This window comes from Harmonia axyridis, chromosome 1 (assembly GCF_914767665.1).
Source record: "Harmonia axyridis chromosome 1, icHarAxyr1.1, whole genome shotgun sequence".
Lineage (NCBI taxonomy): Eukaryota > Metazoa > Arthropoda > Insecta > Coleoptera > Coccinellidae > Harmonia > Harmonia axyridis.
Genome location: NC_059501.1, coordinates 4,731,333 through 4,751,190, shown reverse-complemented (window position 1 = coordinate 4,751,190; position 19,858 = coordinate 4,731,333). Strand labels below are relative to the sequence as shown.

The following is a 19,858-nucleotide window of genomic DNA, read 5'->3' as shown; positions in this document are numbered from 1 at the left end:
CAAATTACACCATATTCCCAGTGTTTTTTAAATAATATGGGCGAGTTTGGAAAGTCAAGCGTTCGTAAATTATCGATGGTTCAGCGTACGATGGATCCATCGGGTTCTTAAACCAAAGACTAATTATTGAATGATAGTGGCAATGGTGGGCAATAGAATCCTAATAAAAAGTACATTACAACATAATTTACTCTTCGGATTGTTATTTTCAGTAGTGAATTAATTTTGAACAATCTATCTCCCACAATATTTCCATTGTATAAAAAAAATTTCAAGAATATTATAATAAATTGCCAACGGTGGTATTCTAACCCAGGTTCTGAAATTTAAAAAAGGTTTTGTATCAAAATGATTAAACCATATGTTAATATTTTATATAAATAATGAATTGTTCTACGATCATTCATAACAAAGAGTATTTTGTGGGTTGAGATAACCAAGTGAAACATAATATAAGAATAATAATTTATTAAAATAAAATTAATTAAAACCACCACAAGTTTTAAATTTAATTTCTTATTAAAACTATAGAATATAAATCACAGATAACTTCCACAGTCTGTGGTAGAATAATAGACCTTTCAGATGTATCTTCTGAAAACAAATGAAATATTTACTATTAGAGCCTTACGAAAAAGCTCACTCATTCGTGTATCCTGGAAAGAACTGCATCTCTTCTATCACTATTTTGGAACAAAGCCCTTATTAATTGTTTCAATTCATAAGGAGTGAACTGTAATGCCAGAGGACCCTTTCCATCGGCCCATCTATCGCTGATATCTAATAATGAAGCTCCAAGAACAAATATTAATTCATTGAACTTATGCCATTGTGGGACATATAAAAACACTTCATTAGGATCAGTGAACAATTTAACACCTCTGTTGAGAACAATTTTGAATAATTCTATCAAATTTTCTGCAACCACAGCACCAATATCTTCAAGAACTACAAGAGAGTTTATAAGAAAATTACACATTGTGTTCAAAATATCTCCAATTGTTCGATTATAAATAGGATAAGATAAAACCTTGCTCCAAACAGTTTTTAAAAGTTCTTGCTGTCGTAAGCATTGCCTGAACAGTTTTTCTGTATTTTCCTCCAAATTTTCTAATGTTTTTTTCGATTGAAGATTTGTTCCCTTCAAAATTATTTGGATTTGTTCCTTCTGTTCTCTAACAAAGCTATCGAAAAAAATTCTTCCAACTTCTTCCACTTGATAGAATGCTTTGCAGGAATCATCATGAAATTCATTTATAACATCGTGATTTTCAAATGTTTCATCCCACTTCTGGAGTTGTTTATACAAGTAAATACAATTGTTATAGAATAGAGCAACTTGTTGAGGAATGGTTTCTAATAATTTTTGGTGGTAGCTTGCTACAAAATCACCATAATTGAAGAAAATACCCTTATATGTATTAAATAAAACTCCACAGTTTTCAGCAGGTCCTTCAGATATTTCATTTATCAACTCATTTCCTAATTTTATTAAATCCGGAATATACGATGATATTGAACAACATAAGACTTCATCTGTTTCTAGTAATGATTTTTTTGAATCATATGGTGTACCAACTTCAATCATATTATGTAAATCTTTCTTCATAAGTTCTTTCGCCTTGTCACTGTAGTATTTACATTTTTTTTCTGCATAAAACTGTTCTATTCCATCCACCCAGTCCCAGTGTCCGTCTATGAAACCATGAGGATTCAACTTCTTTTCTAATTTCTCCGTGGACATTATTAAATTTGCTTTAAATTGGGGTATATCTTTCCAGTCTTTTGGAATTTCTTTCAAAATGCAGTTTTGCAATATTGCTTTTGACAACTGTTCTCTCAAAAGAACCCCAATAAAATACAATAACTTCAAATCATGATCAATTTCACATTCAAAATATTTTGTTAAATAGTCTACCAATGTAGATATTTTCTTATACACTTCCTCATATTTATTTTCTTTATTTTTCCTGATGATCACTTGTATGCATAAAAATTCCTTCTTTTGAAGTTCTGAAATTTCACACCAATATTCAATCATAGGTGAAAGTAAATTTTCCCAAATTAGGTTTGGTAATGTTGTTAACAATTCCCGGGTAGCTTCATTCTTATAAAGAGCAGCCAAAATAGAGTGTAATATTTTTAGATTTTCACTAGGTACTCTCATCATGTAAGTATTTGTTTCTTTTATGAAGTTACAATTTCTATGGAATTCTTTAGTGAGCAAAGAGTTTGCATTACCAATTTCTTTGTTAATGATATCTCTTAGATTGACGATGAAAGGAATTATGGGTGAACGTGGTAAAGTATTATCAAGCATATATAGAACGTTGATTACTTCAACTATTTGCAAGTAATCTGTAGAATGACTACAAAATTCTTTCAGCATTTCCAATCTTTCATGAATTTCACACACTATATGAACGAAAGATATGGATGATGTTATTTCATTCACTTCATCAACTAAAGAATCAAAATTTTCTTTTGCAGTTTTTAAATCTGCATGAAGAATATCAGTGAGTGTTTTTTCCGATTTCAGAAGTTCGGTTTTAATTTCATTAGTATGATTTATATGACTTTCGTTTCGTTCACATTGTTCCTCTATATCTCGTTGTACATTGTCGAAGAATAATGAAATTTCCTCAGAGCATTTGCCAAGCTCTTCTTCAACTTTGGCTATTTCGTTGTTCAGATCATCAAATTCATAAATTTCTTTTGAAGGAAGTAAGCTACTTATGAAGTTCATATTATCAAATGTTCCAACTATTACTACTACAACTTCGAAGAAATTATGATGAAAATACCATTGACGAAAACAGAAGAAATTCACAAATTTCTAGGTTGAAGTAAATGACGGCTATAGATCGATCACAGACTTTCCTGAAATACAGAAAAACATGCCAAAAAGTTTTGAATGTTTTCAGAATATTAGAATTGTCCTAGATTGTACGGAAATTTGTATACAAAAACCAAAATGCCTTTGCTGCCGAATTAGATTTTACACTCAGTATGAATCAAATAACACAGTTAAATTTATTAATTCATTGAACTAATAATGGTTTTATTAATTCTATGGTTTAATTACTTTTATTCATTGACAAATAAAGTTCTTCTTTTCTATATGCTTTTATTAGTGAACCTTTACACGATATTGGGAAAATTCCTTAAAAATATGCGATCGGTGTGATTTGCCGAACGCTTAGGGAGCTTACAGTGGGACTGGTGCGAACGGTTGGGCATATATGGAACTCAGTAATAATAGGTTGAAAATTTATTAGTACCAAAAAATTAAATCCTAAATATGACATATTTTTCAAAATTTTATTCACCAAACCCCAAATTCAGTTTGAAGGCTAATTCAATCATGTTCTGAGGAATTGAATCATTGTAACAAACATACATTTCCCGTATGTGAGGTGTGAAGAAGAGTCTCCTGAAAAATTAAACAATATCATAAAATACCACAAGCTGATGCCTAAGTTAATTAAACGGTTTTCCAATAAGAGGTTTCATTTCATATTAAAAAAAAACGAATATGTTTTGAGAAAAATCAAGGGATGTTTATTCCATTGTAAAGAAGAGTGTATGCCATTAACGACGGAAAACGAATTAACAAATTCACCAATTTTGTATTCCTTTTTTAGTGATGACGTAGTTTACTTGTCAAATGTCAAAAGATGACAGCTTGAAAAGTGACAGCTTCCCAGATAGCAGGCTATATGCTCTATTAGTGATGACATCACACACCGCAATTTTAGTTCTCCTGTTAGTGTTCGGAATCCAAACAAACAAATTATCATTCAAATTAGTACGGTGTCGTTGAAGAAATTGGCTTATTTTAATAAATAAGATTATTTAAGGAACGATTTCACTATTAATTGATAGACAGAAGGCACGAGATTAATGCCAGTAAGTTCGAACTTGAAGTTCAACTAATAAACACGGCTTTTTACAAAATCTGGGGAATGATACAGGATTCAAACTTACTGGTATTAATCTAGTTCCTTCTGTCTATCAATTAATACTGAAATCGTTCCTCAAATACTCTTATTTATGAAAATAAGCCAATTCCTTCAACGACACCGTACTAATTTGAATGACAATTTATTTGTTTGGATTCCGAACACTGACAGGAGAATAAAAAATGGCGGTGTGTGACGTCAGACTAATAAAGCGTATTCAGAACGAATCCTCTTATTGGAAAACCCTTGTTGGAAAGTTGGTGGAAATCGACCTACCCTACGACCCAATAACAAATTCTATTCTTTTTCGGATCTCTCTCATCTAAAGATGGACATTCAAACATCGTCCCCTGTTCTTTTATTGCAATCAAACTTTTGTTGATTGCCGTTTTGGTCATTTCTTGATTACCCATGTTCTGAAAACACAAATTTTCAACAAAACTAATAAGAGTATTCTAGCTACTTCAAACTACAATTTTATAGAACAAAATTACCTTAAATCTGATGGTATTCTGGAAGAGGCTATGCAGATGCTGGCAACACTTTCTGAAGTTGGAGAGGACCGTTTTACGGGTGGTAGATTCAATTCTGCATTCAGGGGGGCTCAAAAGGATGCCCTCCAGTTTGTCGAACTGCACAAAGTGGTAGAGTACATTTGAAGGGCCAGCTGTTATCTGTATGGGTTGGATGCCTTCGGTTTCTGTTAACAGCATCTGTTTCAATTCTGCTACATCAAAACTATTACTGCTCATTTGACTGCCATCCTGAAGAAAACATATCATAGTTTAAGATTATACATGGTGTGTCTTAAAGTAGTACTTAAATTCAAGCATAGATTCCTCCTCAGAGTAATAAACATAGATAGAGGGAGCATATGTCATTTTCAGTAAGCAAATTTTGTTCCCAACATGAACTATCAAATTTGACATGAAGCGCGCGGAAATGAAAACATATCAGTGATACGATATTTCACTAGATTCGCGAATTTCTCCACAAAGAACGCACTTCTTATGTCCCATAGTGAATCAACATTTCATATTAACTCAAAATACACTGCGCAAATAAATTAACGCACATTATGGAAATCTCAAATTTATTCTACAACTGAAGGTGTTCTCAATGATAATTATTTTTATCAGAATTATGCATGCATATGTTATCCACTTTCAACGTTTTTCTTCAATACAGATGGAATAAAAAAAAATGATATTATCAGATTTTGAATGTATTGGCTCCATTCTGAAATCAGTTGTTCTCGATCAATTCTAGTGGTCAATAGTTTTTCTTTCGTTTGATTTTCTACACTCGATCGCTATGCAACGCGAAAAACGCAATTTGACCCAAGAGGAATGTGCCCAAGCGGTAGTTTTGCGAGAAGAAGGGTGGACATACACAAGAATTGCAGAAAGGTTTGGAGTTTCCCATACAAGTGTGTCCAGAATGTTGCAGCGATTCAGGGAGACAGGTATGAATGTCCGAAGACCAGGACAGGGTAGACCACGGGTAACAACTGCCATTCAAGAACGTTACTTGAGAGTTTCTTCGTTGAAACAACGGTTTGAAACCGCTCGCCTCCTTCAAAATCAGCTTGAGCAAACTCATGGGGTGCAAATTAGCACTCAGACAATAAGAAATCGCCTAAAAAATATGATTTAAGGCCTCGTGTCGCGGCAAGAGGCCCAGCTCTTACCCCAGCCCATCGAAGGGCGCGTTTGGATTTTGGGCGAGAGCATTCCATTGGGAAGAGGCTGATTGGGAAAGAGTTCTCTTCACAGATGAGTCTAGATTCTGCCGTTCCCTTGTATACAGACGTCCACATGAAAGATATATGCTCAGTGCAATTTCCTGAATACTACTGGTTTCGGAGGAGAATCGATTATGGTATGGGGTGGAATATCTTTGACTGCTCGCACAGACCTAGTGGTCGTTGATAATGGAGCTATGAATGCTGATAGGTATATAAGGAACATTCTTGAAGAGCATGTAGTGCCATTTGGCCCATACATTGGTGAAAAGTTCATTTTTATGGACGATAATGCCAGACCCCATCGTGCGCGCATCGTTCAGGAGTACTTTGAAGAGGTTGAAGTCTTTCGAATGGAATGGCCAGCAAGAAGTCCAGATCTCAATCCGATTGAGCAGGTTTGGGACACCCTCAATAGAAGGCTGAGAAGTTCAGAAAATCATCCAGCTACTCTTAATGACTTAGGAATCCAACTCAGAGAAATCTGGGAAGGATTAGATCAGAACATTTTAAGATCACTCATTTTGAGTATGAACCGTCGTTGCCGAGCTGTAATTAACGCAAGGGGTGGAAATACCACGTATTAAATCACTTATCAGCATTCCAGTATTTTGAAAATTGTTTATTTCTCTTCTTTCACATAAGATTTGGTGAAATCCTGAATTTTTCTTCCATTTAATGTGTCTTGTTTCGTTCAAAACCTTCCCGAGAGAACATAAAAAGTTATAAAGTCAATGTAGAGTTAACTTTCATAAAAATTGAGATTTTCAGAATGTGCGTTAATTTTTTTGCGCAGTGTATTTTATTACTCTATGGATTCCTCTCATCATATAATTTTTTTTTCTACAAGGTATGATAGAATTAACAGATTTTCCACAGAATTAGAAAAAAATTTTTCACTCACAGCGGTTTCCTCGCTATCCGATTCTTCACTGTTAGAATCGTATCTGTTTCTTCTTTGTGCCTTTTGACCTACTACGGGATCGTCGCTGAACTCACTTCCGCAACCTTGACTACCACTGTCTTCTGAACATACATCGTAGGTATCTTCGGTTAAGGAATAAGAACTGGTGTATATTTGAGATTGATCATTGCCCCTCTTTTTCAGGATGGAGGTCACCTCTTGCTTTCTAGTGGTCAAATAGGAATCCCTAAATTTTCGATTAGAAATTAAGATTTATTCGATTGTTTCAGTCTTTACTTGAAGAAAGTTCATTTTGAAAAAATTATAAATAACTTCTGATATTTTTATTTCAACGACAATTGTTTTGTCATATCATGATTCTTCAGGTGAGTATTACTTGATTCTGATTTTACAAACTTTGGGCTCGTCTAAAAATGCGTACAAATAATTTAGTAGAGGGGATTGACACAGGTTGACAATTTTTGTTGTGCGTAAATTTGTGTTTATTAGGGGGTTCAATTCAAGTCTTCTTGTTTTTTATATCTATTAATTTCTGAGTTTCTAATATGTTGAGTCTAAATTTTTTATATTCAAAGTGTAAAATTTCAAAATTATGTCTTGTATCAAATAAATGTTATGCATATTTGGTATTTCTTTTCTTATTAATGTAACATTTTTCGTGTTCCTTAATTCTTGCCAGCAATGATCTTCCTTATTGGTAAACATATGAATATGGGCAAGTACCACAGTTTAACTTGAAAACTTGTCATTAGATGTTTTGTTTTTATTATTATTTTCAAATAGATAAAAATTTAGGAAAATTAATGAAAAAAAGACAAAATATCTTATAACAAGAAATCAATAGTTTATAAGTTAACCTGTGATAATTGTTCATATGTATGAGTTGACCTGTTAACCAATCAGGAAGATCATTTCAGACAAGAATAAAAGAAAACGAAAAATGTTTCATTAATAAAAATAGAAATTCAACATATGTAGAATACTTATTAGTTGCAGGACATCATTTTGAAATTCTACACATTAAAAATAAAAACTCTAGACTCAACCTATTCAAAACTTTATTATTATTATTATTGGAAATGGGGTCGTTTTGGTTCGGTAAGCCTTCCGGGAACTGCGACCATGCAGATCTTTTGTTCACTACCCTACTCATTCATAGAAACCCAGGGAGGTCGTCAACGACGTTAATAAAATTGACAACCTCCTTAGGGGCCTTGGCCGTTACCTCTCTGGTATCCAGGACCGGCTTACCCATGTGAATGGTTCTTAGGCCAGCCAGCTCCGGACACTTGCATATCAAGTGTTCGGCTGTTTCTGCTTCCGATCCACAGAGCCTGCAAATCTCGTCTGCTGACTTTCCCATACGGTACAAATGAAGTTTGTACCGACAGTGTCCCGTCAGCAGCCCCACCATCACCCGAAGCTCTGCTCGCGACAGCTTCAGGAGCTTTTTGGCGTAGGTAGGTGAAATCTTCACGAATTTCTTTGCCTGAACAAGTCAAGGAGTGTGTGTCCAGTGGATTGTCCTACTGTTCAACTCCCATAGCTGGACCGCAGCTTTGTATTGGTCTTTTCCTATCCCACAGAAAGGCTCAGGTCCAGCAGGTGTTAACCTTGATGCACTTTTTGCAAGTTCATCCGCTCTTTCCTTCAACCCCACAGTGCCCTGGTACGCATAGTAGAGTCACCTTATTTCCTCTGGCCAGTTGCTTTATGGTGTTACGGCACTCCCAAGTCAGCAAAGACCCCTGACAACACGATTCCAGGGATCTCAGCGTGATTTGGCTGTCCGTGGTGATGTAGATATGCGCCCCCTTGAGGTTCATTTTGAGACACTCCTGGCGCATACATAAACAGCCATTATCTCGGTCTGTAGAATCGAGGGCTCACTTCCACGGGCTTTAGAGATCCTCAGTTTAGGTCCATATATCCCGATGCCGGTGCCCTTCTCTGTTTTTGATCCATCTGTGAACCATATGGATGACTTTTTGTCCAGACGATTTACGAGACTTATTGCACTAGGACGGTCATTTATAACCGTTATATTCAAAACTTTAGAAATGAATAGCCTTGATCTGAACCCTCTTCTAATAAACACTTTTAAAGAATCCCAAAACTTGTCAACCTTGTCAGTCCTCTCTACTACTATTGTACACATTTTTAGTATTTATAGACAACCCCAAAATTTGTAATATCATGTATCCAGTAATACCCACCTGAAGAAGTCATGGTATGACAAAACAATTGTAGTAGAAAAAAAAAAATAGCGTAAGTAAAATATAATATTTTTTTCTTAATTTCGATTAAGACTCAGATACAAGCACATTGTTGATGGTTTACCTGAAGTGCCCCGGTTGTGGCTTGACAAAGTTAAGAACATCGAGTATCTTTTTATTGGTCGTTGGAGCCATTGGTAGGGTGACTTGCGTGCCTGGATTCATGTTCAAGAATCGATCTGCCAATTCTGGTATGCCTAGTTCTTGGATATGGGATAGAGTAGCCTGAACTTCTTCTACGTAGAATGGTTCAGGGGCAGCATTTTCTTCTGGTGCTTCAGTGCATCCTCCGGCTTCCATTATTACAGCCAACAAATCCTGGAATATTGCTGCAGTGCAGAATTGAAAAAAGAAAGAAATCGTGCGATGAAGTTCCTTAAATCATTTTATCAACTGTAAACGTGGTTTGATATTTATACAGGGTGATTCACCGGGATGGCCTATTAGACGTTTATGGAAAAAACTAATCATAATTTTGAGCTAAAAATTTGAGTATAGAGGTTTGAGACAATGATCTTTCTCCCTGAAATATTTTCAGATCTCTACAACTTCCGGTTATACCGGAAACAGACTACTACTTCTTCATTTCAAATGGCACACCCAGTATATTATTGCATCATTTGATAGCTTTTTTGATGGCAATTTCGCAATATGCCATACCTTGGGTAAAAATTCAACGGTTCATGAGTTATTGGGATTCTTATGAAAAAAAGGTGGCGATGAGAACTCACATTTTTTTGAATATTTCAGCAGAAAAGGTTTTTTTCAAAAATTTTTTTTTCTTTTTCGATTCCGCAAATACGTAGTATTATAAGACTGTTTTCGGCTTGGACAAAAAATGTACAGGGTGTTTATAAGAGGATCATGAATTTGGACAACTCAAATTCATCAAAACTCAAGATTTTCAAATTAGATACTATATTTTTTATTATTTCAGTCGAACCTACGTCCAAAAATAGTGGGGGTTACTTGAGCAAACCCTATACCTAAAATGAATACTTCAAGGGTTATCGGGGAAGAACTTCAAATGAGGTAAAACCGCTATTTATAACTGTGTTAATAACTGTCTGTTACTTCCGGAAAACACAGAAAGAAACTAAAATTCGATGTTTGGATAACTAAATTTTACATTTCATTAACTTTAATTGATTTTTCTTTGGGATTGTTGAGAAATCCATAGACCAATACATTTTGCAATTACGAATAATTCATTACAATTCTTGATATATCAAATTTAGTTATGAAAACATCGAATTTTAGTTTCTTTCTGTGTTTTTCGGAAATTAATTGTATTGGTATTATGGTCATTCAGTGTTAAAAACGTAAACGTCAATAAGGGAATTGACCTATAGGTCAATTCCCTTATTCACGCTTACGTTTTTCGGAAATCGCAGACTACTCCACACAGTTATAAATAGCGGTTTTTCCTCATTTAAAGTTCTTCCTCGATAACTCTTAAAGTATTCATTTTAGGTATAGGGTTCGTTTGAGTAACCCCCACTATTTTTGGACGTAGGTTAGACTGAAATAATAAAAAATATAGGTTCTAATTTGAAAATCTTGAGTTTTGATGAATTTGAGTTGTCCAAGTTTATGATCCTCTTATAAACACCCTGTACATTTTTGGCCCAAACCGCAACCAGTCTTATAATACTACGTATTTGCGGAATCGAACAAGAAAAAAATTTTTTTGGAAAAGGCTTTTTCTGCTGAAATATTCAAAAAAATGTGAGTCCTTATCGCCACCTTTTTTTCATAAGAATCCCATTAACTCATGAACCGTTGAATTTTTACCCAAGGTATGGCATATTGCCGAAATTGTCATCAAAAATGGTGTTAATAATAAACTGTGTGTGGCATTTGAAATAAGGAAGTAGTAGTCTGTTTCCGGTATAACCGGAAGTTGTAGAGATCTGAAAATATTTTAGGGAGAAAGATCATTGTCTCAAACCCCAATATGCAAATTTTCAGCTCAAAATTATGATTAGTTTTCTATAAACGTCTAATAGACCATCCCGGCGAATCACCCTGTATTACTATTGTTTTCTATTTTATTGTATTTTCGTCATTATTATTTATTGTTCGCTTGTAGGTTCACCTCCATAAATAGTCTCAGACAAAATCAGTAGAAACACATTTTTTCTTAAAAAATTGGACTTTTTCGTCAATAAAGTCACCTTTAAAAGTATACAGGATGATTCACCGCGATGGCCTATTAGACCATTATGGAAAATTAAAGATAATTTTGTGCTGAAAATTTGCATGTTGTGGTTTGAGACAATGATTTTTCTCCCTAAAATATTTTCAGATATCTACAGGGTGGGCAAATAAGCGAGGTAAGCGGCTATATCTCAGGATCCACTCATCGTAGAGACTTGCGGTAAAATTTTTTCAACACTAAAGTGTACAAGAAAACACACTGGAAATTGTTTTGAAGTTCATACCTCTACCGCTAGGGGGCATAATGGCTATCGTCGAGAAAAAAAATGAATTCCAGCCAAAAATGTTTCATATAAAGTTGAAGAAAAAAATCATCTTTGTACTTCTTGGCAAATTCTCTCTTTTTGAATTGTCACTTTCGATTTTACTACGTCAAATTAGGGTAGGGGAAAGGGAGAAATCTGACTGATTGAAATGCCTGTAACTTCAGTTTGGCTCAACATTTTTTAGCAAATTAGATCTCGTCTAAGAGATAATATTTTGTTGATTGAGGACAAAATATACTCATGATAAATTTGTTTTTGCTGCTTTCGATAGAAGTTCATTGTTTTGTTCATTTTACTCCGAAATTTCAAATGTAATGATAAGTTTTTTTCAACAGAAACAGAAGTTCCATAAAATTTGCATGAAAAAACCTAAAGGTCGCAAAACGATAGTTTCAGGCGTTCTGGAGTTATGGCCGAAAGAAGATATTCTTCAACTGATGCACTACGAAAAACCAAATTATGTCTTTAGGTTCTGATAAAAACAGAAATCCCATCAAATTTGTATGAAAAAACCAGAAGGTCGCAAAGCGATAGCTTCAGGCGTTCTGGAGTTATGGCCGAAAGAAGGGTGTTTATCAGGAAATCATGAACTTGGACAATTCAAATTCATGTAAACTCAAGATTTTCATTTAGAACCTATATTTTTTATTATTTCAGTCAATTCTACATATGAAAAGAGGGGGTTACTCAAGCAAACCCTATACCTAAAATGAATACTTAAAGAGATATCGAGGAAGAACTTTAAATGAGGAAAAACCGCAAATTCTACTGTGTGGATACCCTTCACTTCATTCCAAAAAGAAATTCGCACATGCATACATGTTGAAAATGGAAACAGATAGAAGTATTTTTGTTAACAGCTTTCTAAACTTACCATTAGGCTTAGTAGTAAAGAACCTCAAACCACCACCCAGAAAATTTCAACGTGATGCAGCATCAACTCACATTTTTAGTGCCAACAACCAGTAGATACCTCCTGGCTTCGGGTATATTGAATATGGGATCGGTCAGATTTCTACAAGAACTGGGAAATACCTCCCTCCATAATATGAGGGTCTTGACTGGTTCGGTTTTGGACAAGTGTAGTATTCCCTGATGTTTGCAGAAGGAGTGGATGTCTACGAGGTCTTCATGTATGAAATGAGAGGTAATGAGATATCCGGCGTGGTACCATGCACTACCAAGTACTGTGAATATCCGTTGGCAATCCAATGGTTCTTCGTTCTACAGATTACAATAGAGAGAGGTTACTCACAATATAATTACATATACGAGGTCTGGCTATTAAATAATAATAATAATAATAATATTTCTTTATTTCAAATGATTTGTAGTTACATAACATAAACTATACAAATTAAGTGAAATGACGTCACAATTTAAGTTTTACATTGCTCTTTCAAAATATTCCTGGAGACTATAAGGTTCTAATTGAATAATTGATTTTTTACTTTGATTTGGTAGTTTATTGAAAGCTCTTATACTCATGTAGGTTGGACTTTTTTCAGTTAATGTTAATCTATGTGTTGGGAAAGTTATGTCTAAAGTTCTTGTATTATATGAATTTATATTTTCGCTTGTGAATTTGCTACTATTTTTATGTAAAAACATTAAACATTCGAACAAGTAAAGACCATACACTGTTAGATTATTTTTTAATCTAAATTTTCCTCTGTAATAACGAGACTGCGCGCATAGAGGGCGCCGTAGGGGGCTTGGAAAAAAACGAGTAGTGCCTTGGGTATCTAGATATCTTGTCTATGCATGTACCAAAACACTTCTCGTCACTATAATTGTATTTGTGTAGTAGTGGGTTGAAACGAACGTGTTTTTTTCTCGTGCCGAAAACCATGTGTAACGAAAAACAGGAACAACGTATCAATCTCAAATTTGAATTGAAAAAAAACTTGGACTGAGTGCTATAAATTGTTGCAAGAGGCCTATGGGTACAATCCTCTATCTCATGCGCGTGTTTTTAAGTGGTGTAAGCGCTTCAGTGGGGGCCGAGAGAGCACTGTTATCATGTTCATGATAACTTCTGAACGGAATGTGATAGAAACTTGGAATTTTTATAATATGTTCAGGGTCCGAATACCTTCATTGAAAAATTCAAAGAATATTTTAGGAGTACACAGGAAAAACCAAATTATCATACAAATCTAGTTAGTAAAGGGTGATTTTAGAGCTATAGAACTTTAAATTGCAATAAAACAACGATGGATTATTCGATTGACATGAATTTTATTTATCCACAAGAGAATTTTGTGGCATTACATTTCAAATATGATTTCTGGCATATGACCGCCACGGCTGCTCGGATGTAGTCCAATCTGGACGTCCAATTTTCGATTACTTTTTCCAACATTTGTGGCCGTATATCGGCAATAACACTGCGAAGGTTGTCTTCCAAATGGTCAAGGGTTTGTGGCTTATCCGCATAGACCAATGACTTTACATAGCCCCACAGAAAGTAGTCTAGCGGTGTTAAATCACAAGATCTTGGAGGCCAATTCACAGGTCCAAAACGTGAAATTAGGCGGTCACCAAACGTGTCTTTCAATAAATCAATTGTGGCACTAGCTGTGTGACATGTTGCGCCGTCTTGTTGGAACCACAGCTCCTGGACATCATGGTTGTTCAATTCAGGAATGAAAAAGTTAGTAATCATGGCTCTATACCCATCACCATTGACTGTAACGTTCTGGCCATCATCGTTTTTGAAGAAGTACAGACCAATGATTCTACCAGCCCATAAAGCGCACCAAACAGTCAGTTTTTCTGGATGTAACGGTGTTTCGACATACACTTGAGGATTAGCTTCACTCTAAATGCGGCAGTTTTGTTTGTTGACGTAGCCATTCAACCAGAAGTGCGCTTCATCGCTAAACAAAATTCGCTTATGAAAATCGGGAACAACGGCAGTCTCATTTTGGGCCCATTCTACCCCTTACTTGATGATTGTTTGGCTTCAATTCTTACACAAGTTGGATTTTGTAAGCACGCAAACCAAGATCCTTCCGCAAAATCTTCAATAAAGTGGATGGACACAGATCCAATTCCTGTGCTCGATGGCGGATAGACTCATTTGGGTCTTCCTCAATGCTACGCTCTACAGCAGCAATAGCTTCTTCTGTACACACCGTACGGCGTCTCTGGGGATGCGAGTTATCAATAAGAGTAAACGTGGTGCGAAAACGTTCCATGGTTAATCGAATTAACTGCTCTGATGAACGATTTTGTCGACGATAAAATGGACGTAGTGTGCGATACGTATTCCGCACAGAACCATTATTTTCAAAATAAAATTGCACTATTTGCAAGCGTTGTTCAGGCGTGAGTCTATTCATGATGAATTGCCAAACACTGGACAGCTGTTAAATCGGTCGCCATCTTGAACAGTAATGCCAACTTAAAGTTATATACCTCGAAAAAAAACACCCTTTATCAGTCTAAGATCTTACTTACCCATTCTCTGTAATCGCAAGCCTCCAATTCGGTCAAAGCATCCTCCACTTGAACAATCGCCTCATTCGGCAAATCCACACTATGGACAGCAGGAAGAAGATCTTCAAACACATAATCGCTCGGTGGAATACTCTGATAACTATCCGGCACTTTCAGTTCTCCAGGCCAAACCCCACAGTTTAACATCCTAACGAAAAACATAGAGAGAATATGATCGACATGATGGAGATTCTCACTTTGAAAGCAATCCTCTAGAGTGTTGTAAGTGAATATCAACATCCTGACAATTTCTGATGTCATCAACTCGATCTCACTCATCTTAGCGCAATTATCAGGTAGAGTCAATAACAAGAGACGTTTATCAGACTGGAAATAACTGGTATGACATAAAGTCTTGTTGTATGTGAATGAAGTGATTTTAGTGTGATTTTTTGTGATGTCTTTAAGTAAGTGATTCAACGTTATGAATATACCCTTTGAACTGCATAAAATGTTCTTTTGCAAAGGTCTGGGATAACAATATATAACATTTTGGTACTCCGACGCTGATTCATCCATATTGTCTGTGTCTAAATAGAGAAATCCAACTGGAAATCCACACATCTGTTCTTGAATCCTATCATTATCATCTTGGCTGAAAGATACAAGTTGTCTAACAAAATGAGACTGATTGTTCAAAACGTTAATTGGGGGATCTTTAGTTATTTCAACACCAGCTACCCTCTGTAACTTCATCAAAACTTCCTTATAACCTGAAAGATTTCTCTTGATTAACAGAAAAATATCCTCATATTTACAACTAACCTGATATCTGTTGCAACACAGGAACAATATTATGACAGTCCACTTCAATACCATTCACACTTTTCAACCAATCTCCTATTTTTATGTTTTTATCATATTTCGCACTGCTATCGTTTGAAAATCCAGCAACCATCAATCTCAAGCCGTCTGATAGAGTACTGACATTTATTCCAAAGAGAGCTTCTGTTGATATGTTGTTTTTGTGCGAGGGTTCGTTTCGTACAGTAAGTAACACTTCTCTTTCTTCGCCTTCTTGAAAGTCTTGAAATTTAACTTTATTAGACGTATGAGATTCTGGTTCCTGCACTTTGGCATTTCGTTTACTATATCTTTTACTTTCACGTCTTCTTAATAATTTTAAAAATTTTCCTCTTGTGCTACGTCTGGATTTGTTCCTTACGAATGTATTTGTTTGAGTAGAGGAATCTTCTTTTATATTTTGTGTAACAAAGGGATGACATTCTATATACAATACTTCTCCAGTCCTTTCATCAACTGAGGAATCCCAGTCAGGAATTGAACTGAAAAGATAGTGTTTTCATTGTTTCTTGAACTATATTTTCCTTAAAAAATATTATACCTATCAGAATCAGAGTAATAAGAACTGGATTCTGACCATTCCTCTTCTGAACTGAGCTCATCATTTACTGGATGGTTCTCGAATTGTTTAGATTCACTCATACCTGAATATTTAAATGAATTTATTACCAGTGTTCATTATTTTATCTCTTTTTATATTTAATATTTGTTTATTTTTTTCATTGACAAACATTGAACATAGTTTTGTATACACTGCAAGCCCATTTATTTTTTTTATATGGGGACATCTAACATGAGTAGCTGAAACCAAGCTTTGGTAGTGCCGTCCATATTACAGGATTCTACACTTGGTTAGCTATTCCAAAGTCAAGTTCAGTAAAATATGTATAGATGGCTAGCAATCAAATTCTCTACCATAGTGACATAGTGGCGACAATTTATTCAAATTAACCGAACGAATTTGGACATATTTGTCTGTTATTTCAGATGTTTCGAGGTCGAAGATCCGAATCAGACTTCGATTCCTATACTGTGAGCCTGCCCATGTGATACATAATAATAGTTTATTAAACATAAACATTGATCGGAGGAGGTAGGTCTAAGACATCTTACATAGGTCTAAGGTCTATGGCCTATGTACAGAACATTGTATTTTAGGTTAGGTTTTATAGTTTAAATATGAATTGTTTTGTTTGAAAATTTATTGTATATTTAAAATAAAAAATTCTGAGACAATGGCAAACAGCAACTTTTCTGACATTCAGAACTTGGAGAAAGAAATACAACAACTCAAAGAAAAGCTACATGAAAAACAAATTTTATTGGAAAGTCTCAAACAATCTGAGGTAAATTTTGAATTGTTTTCGTTATCATATCATTATCATTATATCATATCATATTTATATGTTAAGATTCATTTTTAGGATAAAAAATGTCGTTTCACCGAAGGCTTAACTACTGAAGAAGTATCACGATATAGTCGACAAATGCTTGTTCCATGTTTAAGTTTGAAAGGACAAATTAAATTGAAGGAATCTAGTATTTTAATAGTAGGAGCTGGTGGATTGGGTTGCCCTGCAGCGCTCTACTTAGCTGCTGCTGGTGTAGGTGAGACTGTGACTTCATAATTCACTAGAACCTAGATAAAGTTCAAAGAAATGGAAACCAAGCAATCCAAAAAATATTTAGTATTTTTAGTATTAGTAGTGCATATACATATAATATGTTTCAGGAACTATCACTTTACTGGATTATGATCAAGCTGACATCACAAATTTGCACCGACAAATCTTACATTCCGAGTATTCATTAGGTGTCAATAAGGTGGATTCAGCAGCTGAAAGACTCAAAAGGTGATTATATACAAATTTTAAACACAAGACATTGTCTTGATTCTTCATTTCCTATCATAGTACCTAGTTAGATTGTAACGAAGACACTGAATTGATTTACATATATTTTCCATGCAGCATTAACAGTAATGTTAAGGTCATTCCTTTATTGATGTCTGCCGACAGCAAGTCTTTGAAAGATCTCTTTTCCAAGAATAAATACGATGTTGTTCTAGATGGTAGTGATAATGTTGCTACCAGGTATCTGCTTAATGATATCTGCGTTTTGAATAATGTACCTCTGGTATCTGGTAGTGCCCTTCAAATGGAAGGACAGCTTACAGTTTACAATTTTAAGAATGGACCATGCTACAGGTGCTTATTTCCTATTCCTCCACCACCTCAGACAGTGACAAATTGCGGTGATGGTGGGGTGCTTGGACCAAGTAAGTTAGTTTAGTTGAACATTTTCACTATAGTCTTTAATTTTAGACAGCATTTAAATAGCATTTGATATATTAATTGTTTTCTTGAATTTCCTAGTTTCAGTAGTTATATTTTACATTTTTGTTGATAAAACAATATTGTTATTAAATAAAAAATTTTCGAGACAAAAATTTCCATATAAAAACATATACATATTATGTATTATGAAGGTATAGAATTTCTTTAAAAATAATTTACTGTAGATTTTTATTGTATTAATATTCAAAATAGTTTGAGACACATTTTCATTTTACAACCTAAGTGTTTTAAAGTTTTCGATTACACATACTTGGTTTATTATTTAAAGTAATAAGAATTTTTTCCTCATGTTTATAATTATTTTTTTTTCTCAGTTACTGGTACTATTGGTGCTCTTCAAGCATTAGAAACCATTAAAATTTTAACTGGCATGGATGATGTTCTATCAGGACGTTTATTGTTATTTGACGGATCTGTTACACACTTTACCGATGTTAAACTTAGGAATAAAAAGGAAGACTGTGATATTTGTGGAATAAACCCAAAAATAAAAGATTTGATTGATTATGAACAATTTTGTGGATCCAGAGCTCATGATAAGGTATTTCAAAATGTGGTGTTAATTCAATTTTTGTTGATAAAATTCAAATAATCAGATAAAGATTAATTTTTAAATTTATTCCAGGTTATTAATATTGATGTCTTGTCTAGAACTGAAAATATAAATGTTCATGAATTTGCTTCTCTAGGTGAGAATGAGATTGTCTTGGATGTTCGTCCCACAATAGAATATGAATTTTGCAAATTGCCTAATACCATCAATTTGCCATATTCCTATATAATAAATGAAAAAAATTTCGAAGATTTGACTAAAATGATGAATTCCTATAAGTCAAAAACATCAAAGAGTATGTATTTTAATGATTGTCGAATTTTTCCAATCAGCTGATAAATTTCAGTAGTGTTTCTTTTTCATAACACTTACTTTCATAATCTAATTTAACTTTGTTTTGTTACAGTTTATTTCTTATGTAGAAGAGGAAATGATTCTCAGAGGGCTGTGAAATTTGTTAAAAATATTCTTGCTGATGAATCCTTGAGTTTATTTAATATTTCAGGAGGTCTTTATGCTTACTCTAAAAATATAGATCCTTCATTCCCAATTTATTAAAATAAATTCAGTATCTTCTTCTGAAAACTGACTGTGAATGTTTAAAATGTAAATTTTTGAATAAAAATGAAATCTGTACGGAAATTTGTTTAACAATCTTTTTATAGAAATAAAAATCTATAACATATTGCCCTTCATTTATTGATTCCAATGATATATCTCCTGAAAATTTAAAATGCCAAGATCTTGTGTAGAATTAAAACGCCAACAAATTTTACAACCTACCTTATTTTTTTTTTATACAACAATTTTATAAAAAAAAACAAAGATTATAATATGGACTATTCATATTGAAATCTGACCGAAAATTCTGAAACTGCTGTGCAGAAAGAAATTATACAGGATGTTTCATTGGGAAACGGAAATACTTCACAGGTGCATAGGTGGCACCAAGGCGGTTTTGGAGATACCCCATTTATTGGGTCTTACTGTCTTCGTAGCCGAGATACAGGGTGTTTTATGAATTTTGCCCGTTTCATTCTGAGGCCATATCAAACGAACCACCCGGTATATTTTCTTCATATTTGGCAAATATGTTCCTTATTGAGAGCCTAAACGTATCATGCATTAACCGCTTTGAAAATCCAGGTCCGGGTTAACAAAAAATTATGAATAGTTTGAATCCTCAAAACAACACCCTGTACATCGGAATTTTGAAAATCTGTTTTAATATTCGGAAACACCACTAA

The 19,858-nt window shown here is 34.4% G+C and overlaps 3 protein-coding genes across 4 annotated transcripts; 1 reads left to right on the top strand and 2 right to left on the bottom strand.

Moving 5' to 3' along the window:
* Positions 1 to 453: 453 nt before the first annotated feature.
* LOC123687367 (centromere/kinetochore protein zw10 homolog) lies at positions 454 to 2,849 on the bottom strand. Its single transcript, XM_045627034.1, has one exon. The coding sequence runs from the start codon at positions 2,744 to 2,746 to the stop codon at positions 644 to 646; it is 2,103 nt and encodes a 700-aa protein (XP_045482990.1). The 5' UTR covers positions 2,747 to 2,849; the 3' UTR covers positions 454 to 643.
* A 407-nt stretch (positions 2,850 to 3,256) lies between these two features.
* On the bottom strand, positions 3,257 to 16,468 carry LOC123687335 (protein inturned). Its single transcript, XM_045627032.1, has 9 exons — positions 16,243 to 16,468; positions 15,663 to 16,183; positions 14,859 to 15,610; positions 12,339 to 12,617; positions 8,972 to 9,225; positions 6,611 to 6,857; positions 4,457 to 4,726; positions 4,239 to 4,378; positions 3,257 to 3,433 (listed from the first exon to the last, which is right to left on the bottom strand). The coding sequence occupies exons 1-9, from the start codon at positions 16,341 to 16,343 to the stop codon at positions 3,322 to 3,324; spliced, it is 2,676 nt and encodes an 891-aa protein (XP_045482988.1). The 5' UTR covers positions 16,344 to 16,468; the 3' UTR covers positions 3,257 to 3,321.
* A 361-nt stretch (positions 16,469 to 16,829) lies between these two features.
* LOC123687309 (adenylyltransferase and sulfurtransferase MOCS3) lies at positions 16,830 to 19,296 on the top strand. 2 transcript variants are annotated; one of them, XM_045627029.1, is made up of 7 exons: positions 16,830 to 17,047; positions 17,126 to 17,309; positions 17,434 to 17,554; positions 17,672 to 17,979; positions 18,373 to 18,599; positions 18,684 to 18,906; positions 19,018 to 19,296. In XM_045627029.1, exons 1-7 carry the CDS (start codon positions 16,937 to 16,939, stop codon positions 19,167 to 19,169), a joined length of 1,326 nt encoding a protein of 441 aa, XP_045482985.1. In that variant the 5' UTR covers positions 16,830 to 16,936; the 3' UTR covers positions 19,170 to 19,296. The 2 variants fall into 2 exon arrangements, with proteins under 2 accessions (XP_045482985.1, XP_045482987.1); XM_045627031.1 differs by having other exon boundaries at positions 16,912 to 17,047; positions 17,114 to 17,309.
* Positions 19,297 to 19,858: the final 562 nt, after the last annotated feature.

What these genes read in the sequence shown, in the direction of transcription:
- LOC123687367 (XM_045627034.1), bottom strand. Translation starts at nt 2,746, where the DNA reads ATGAACTTCATAAGTAGCTTACTTCCTTCAAAAGAAATTTATGAATTT.
- LOC123687335 (XM_045627032.1), bottom strand. Translation starts at nt 16,343, where the DNA reads ATGAGTGAATCTAAACAATTCGAGAACCATCCAGTAAATGATGAGCTC. An exon ending in TGTGTTGCAACAGATATCAG is followed by an intron (nt 15,611 to 15,662) that starts GTTAGTTGTAAA and finishes GAAATCTTTCAG; the next exon opens with GTTATAAGGAAGTTTTGATG. An exon ending in CGGATAGCGAGGAAACCGCT is followed by an intron (nt 4,727 to 6,610) that starts GTGAGTGAAAAA and finishes TGTTTTCTTCAG; the next exon opens with GATGGCAGTCAAATGAGCAG.
- LOC123687309 (XM_045627029.1), top strand. Translation starts at nt 16,937, where the DNA reads ATGGCAAACAGCAACTTTTCTGACATTCAGAACTTGGAGAAAGAAATA. An exon ending in GCAGCTGAAAGACTCAAAAG is followed by an intron (nt 17,555 to 17,671) that starts GTGATTATATAC and finishes TTTTCCATGCAG; the next exon opens with CATTAACAGTAATGTTAAGG. An exon ending in GATCCAGAGCTCATGATAAG is followed by an intron (nt 18,600 to 18,683) that starts GTATTTCAAAAT and finishes AATTTATTCCAG; the next exon opens with GTTATTAATATTGATGTCTT.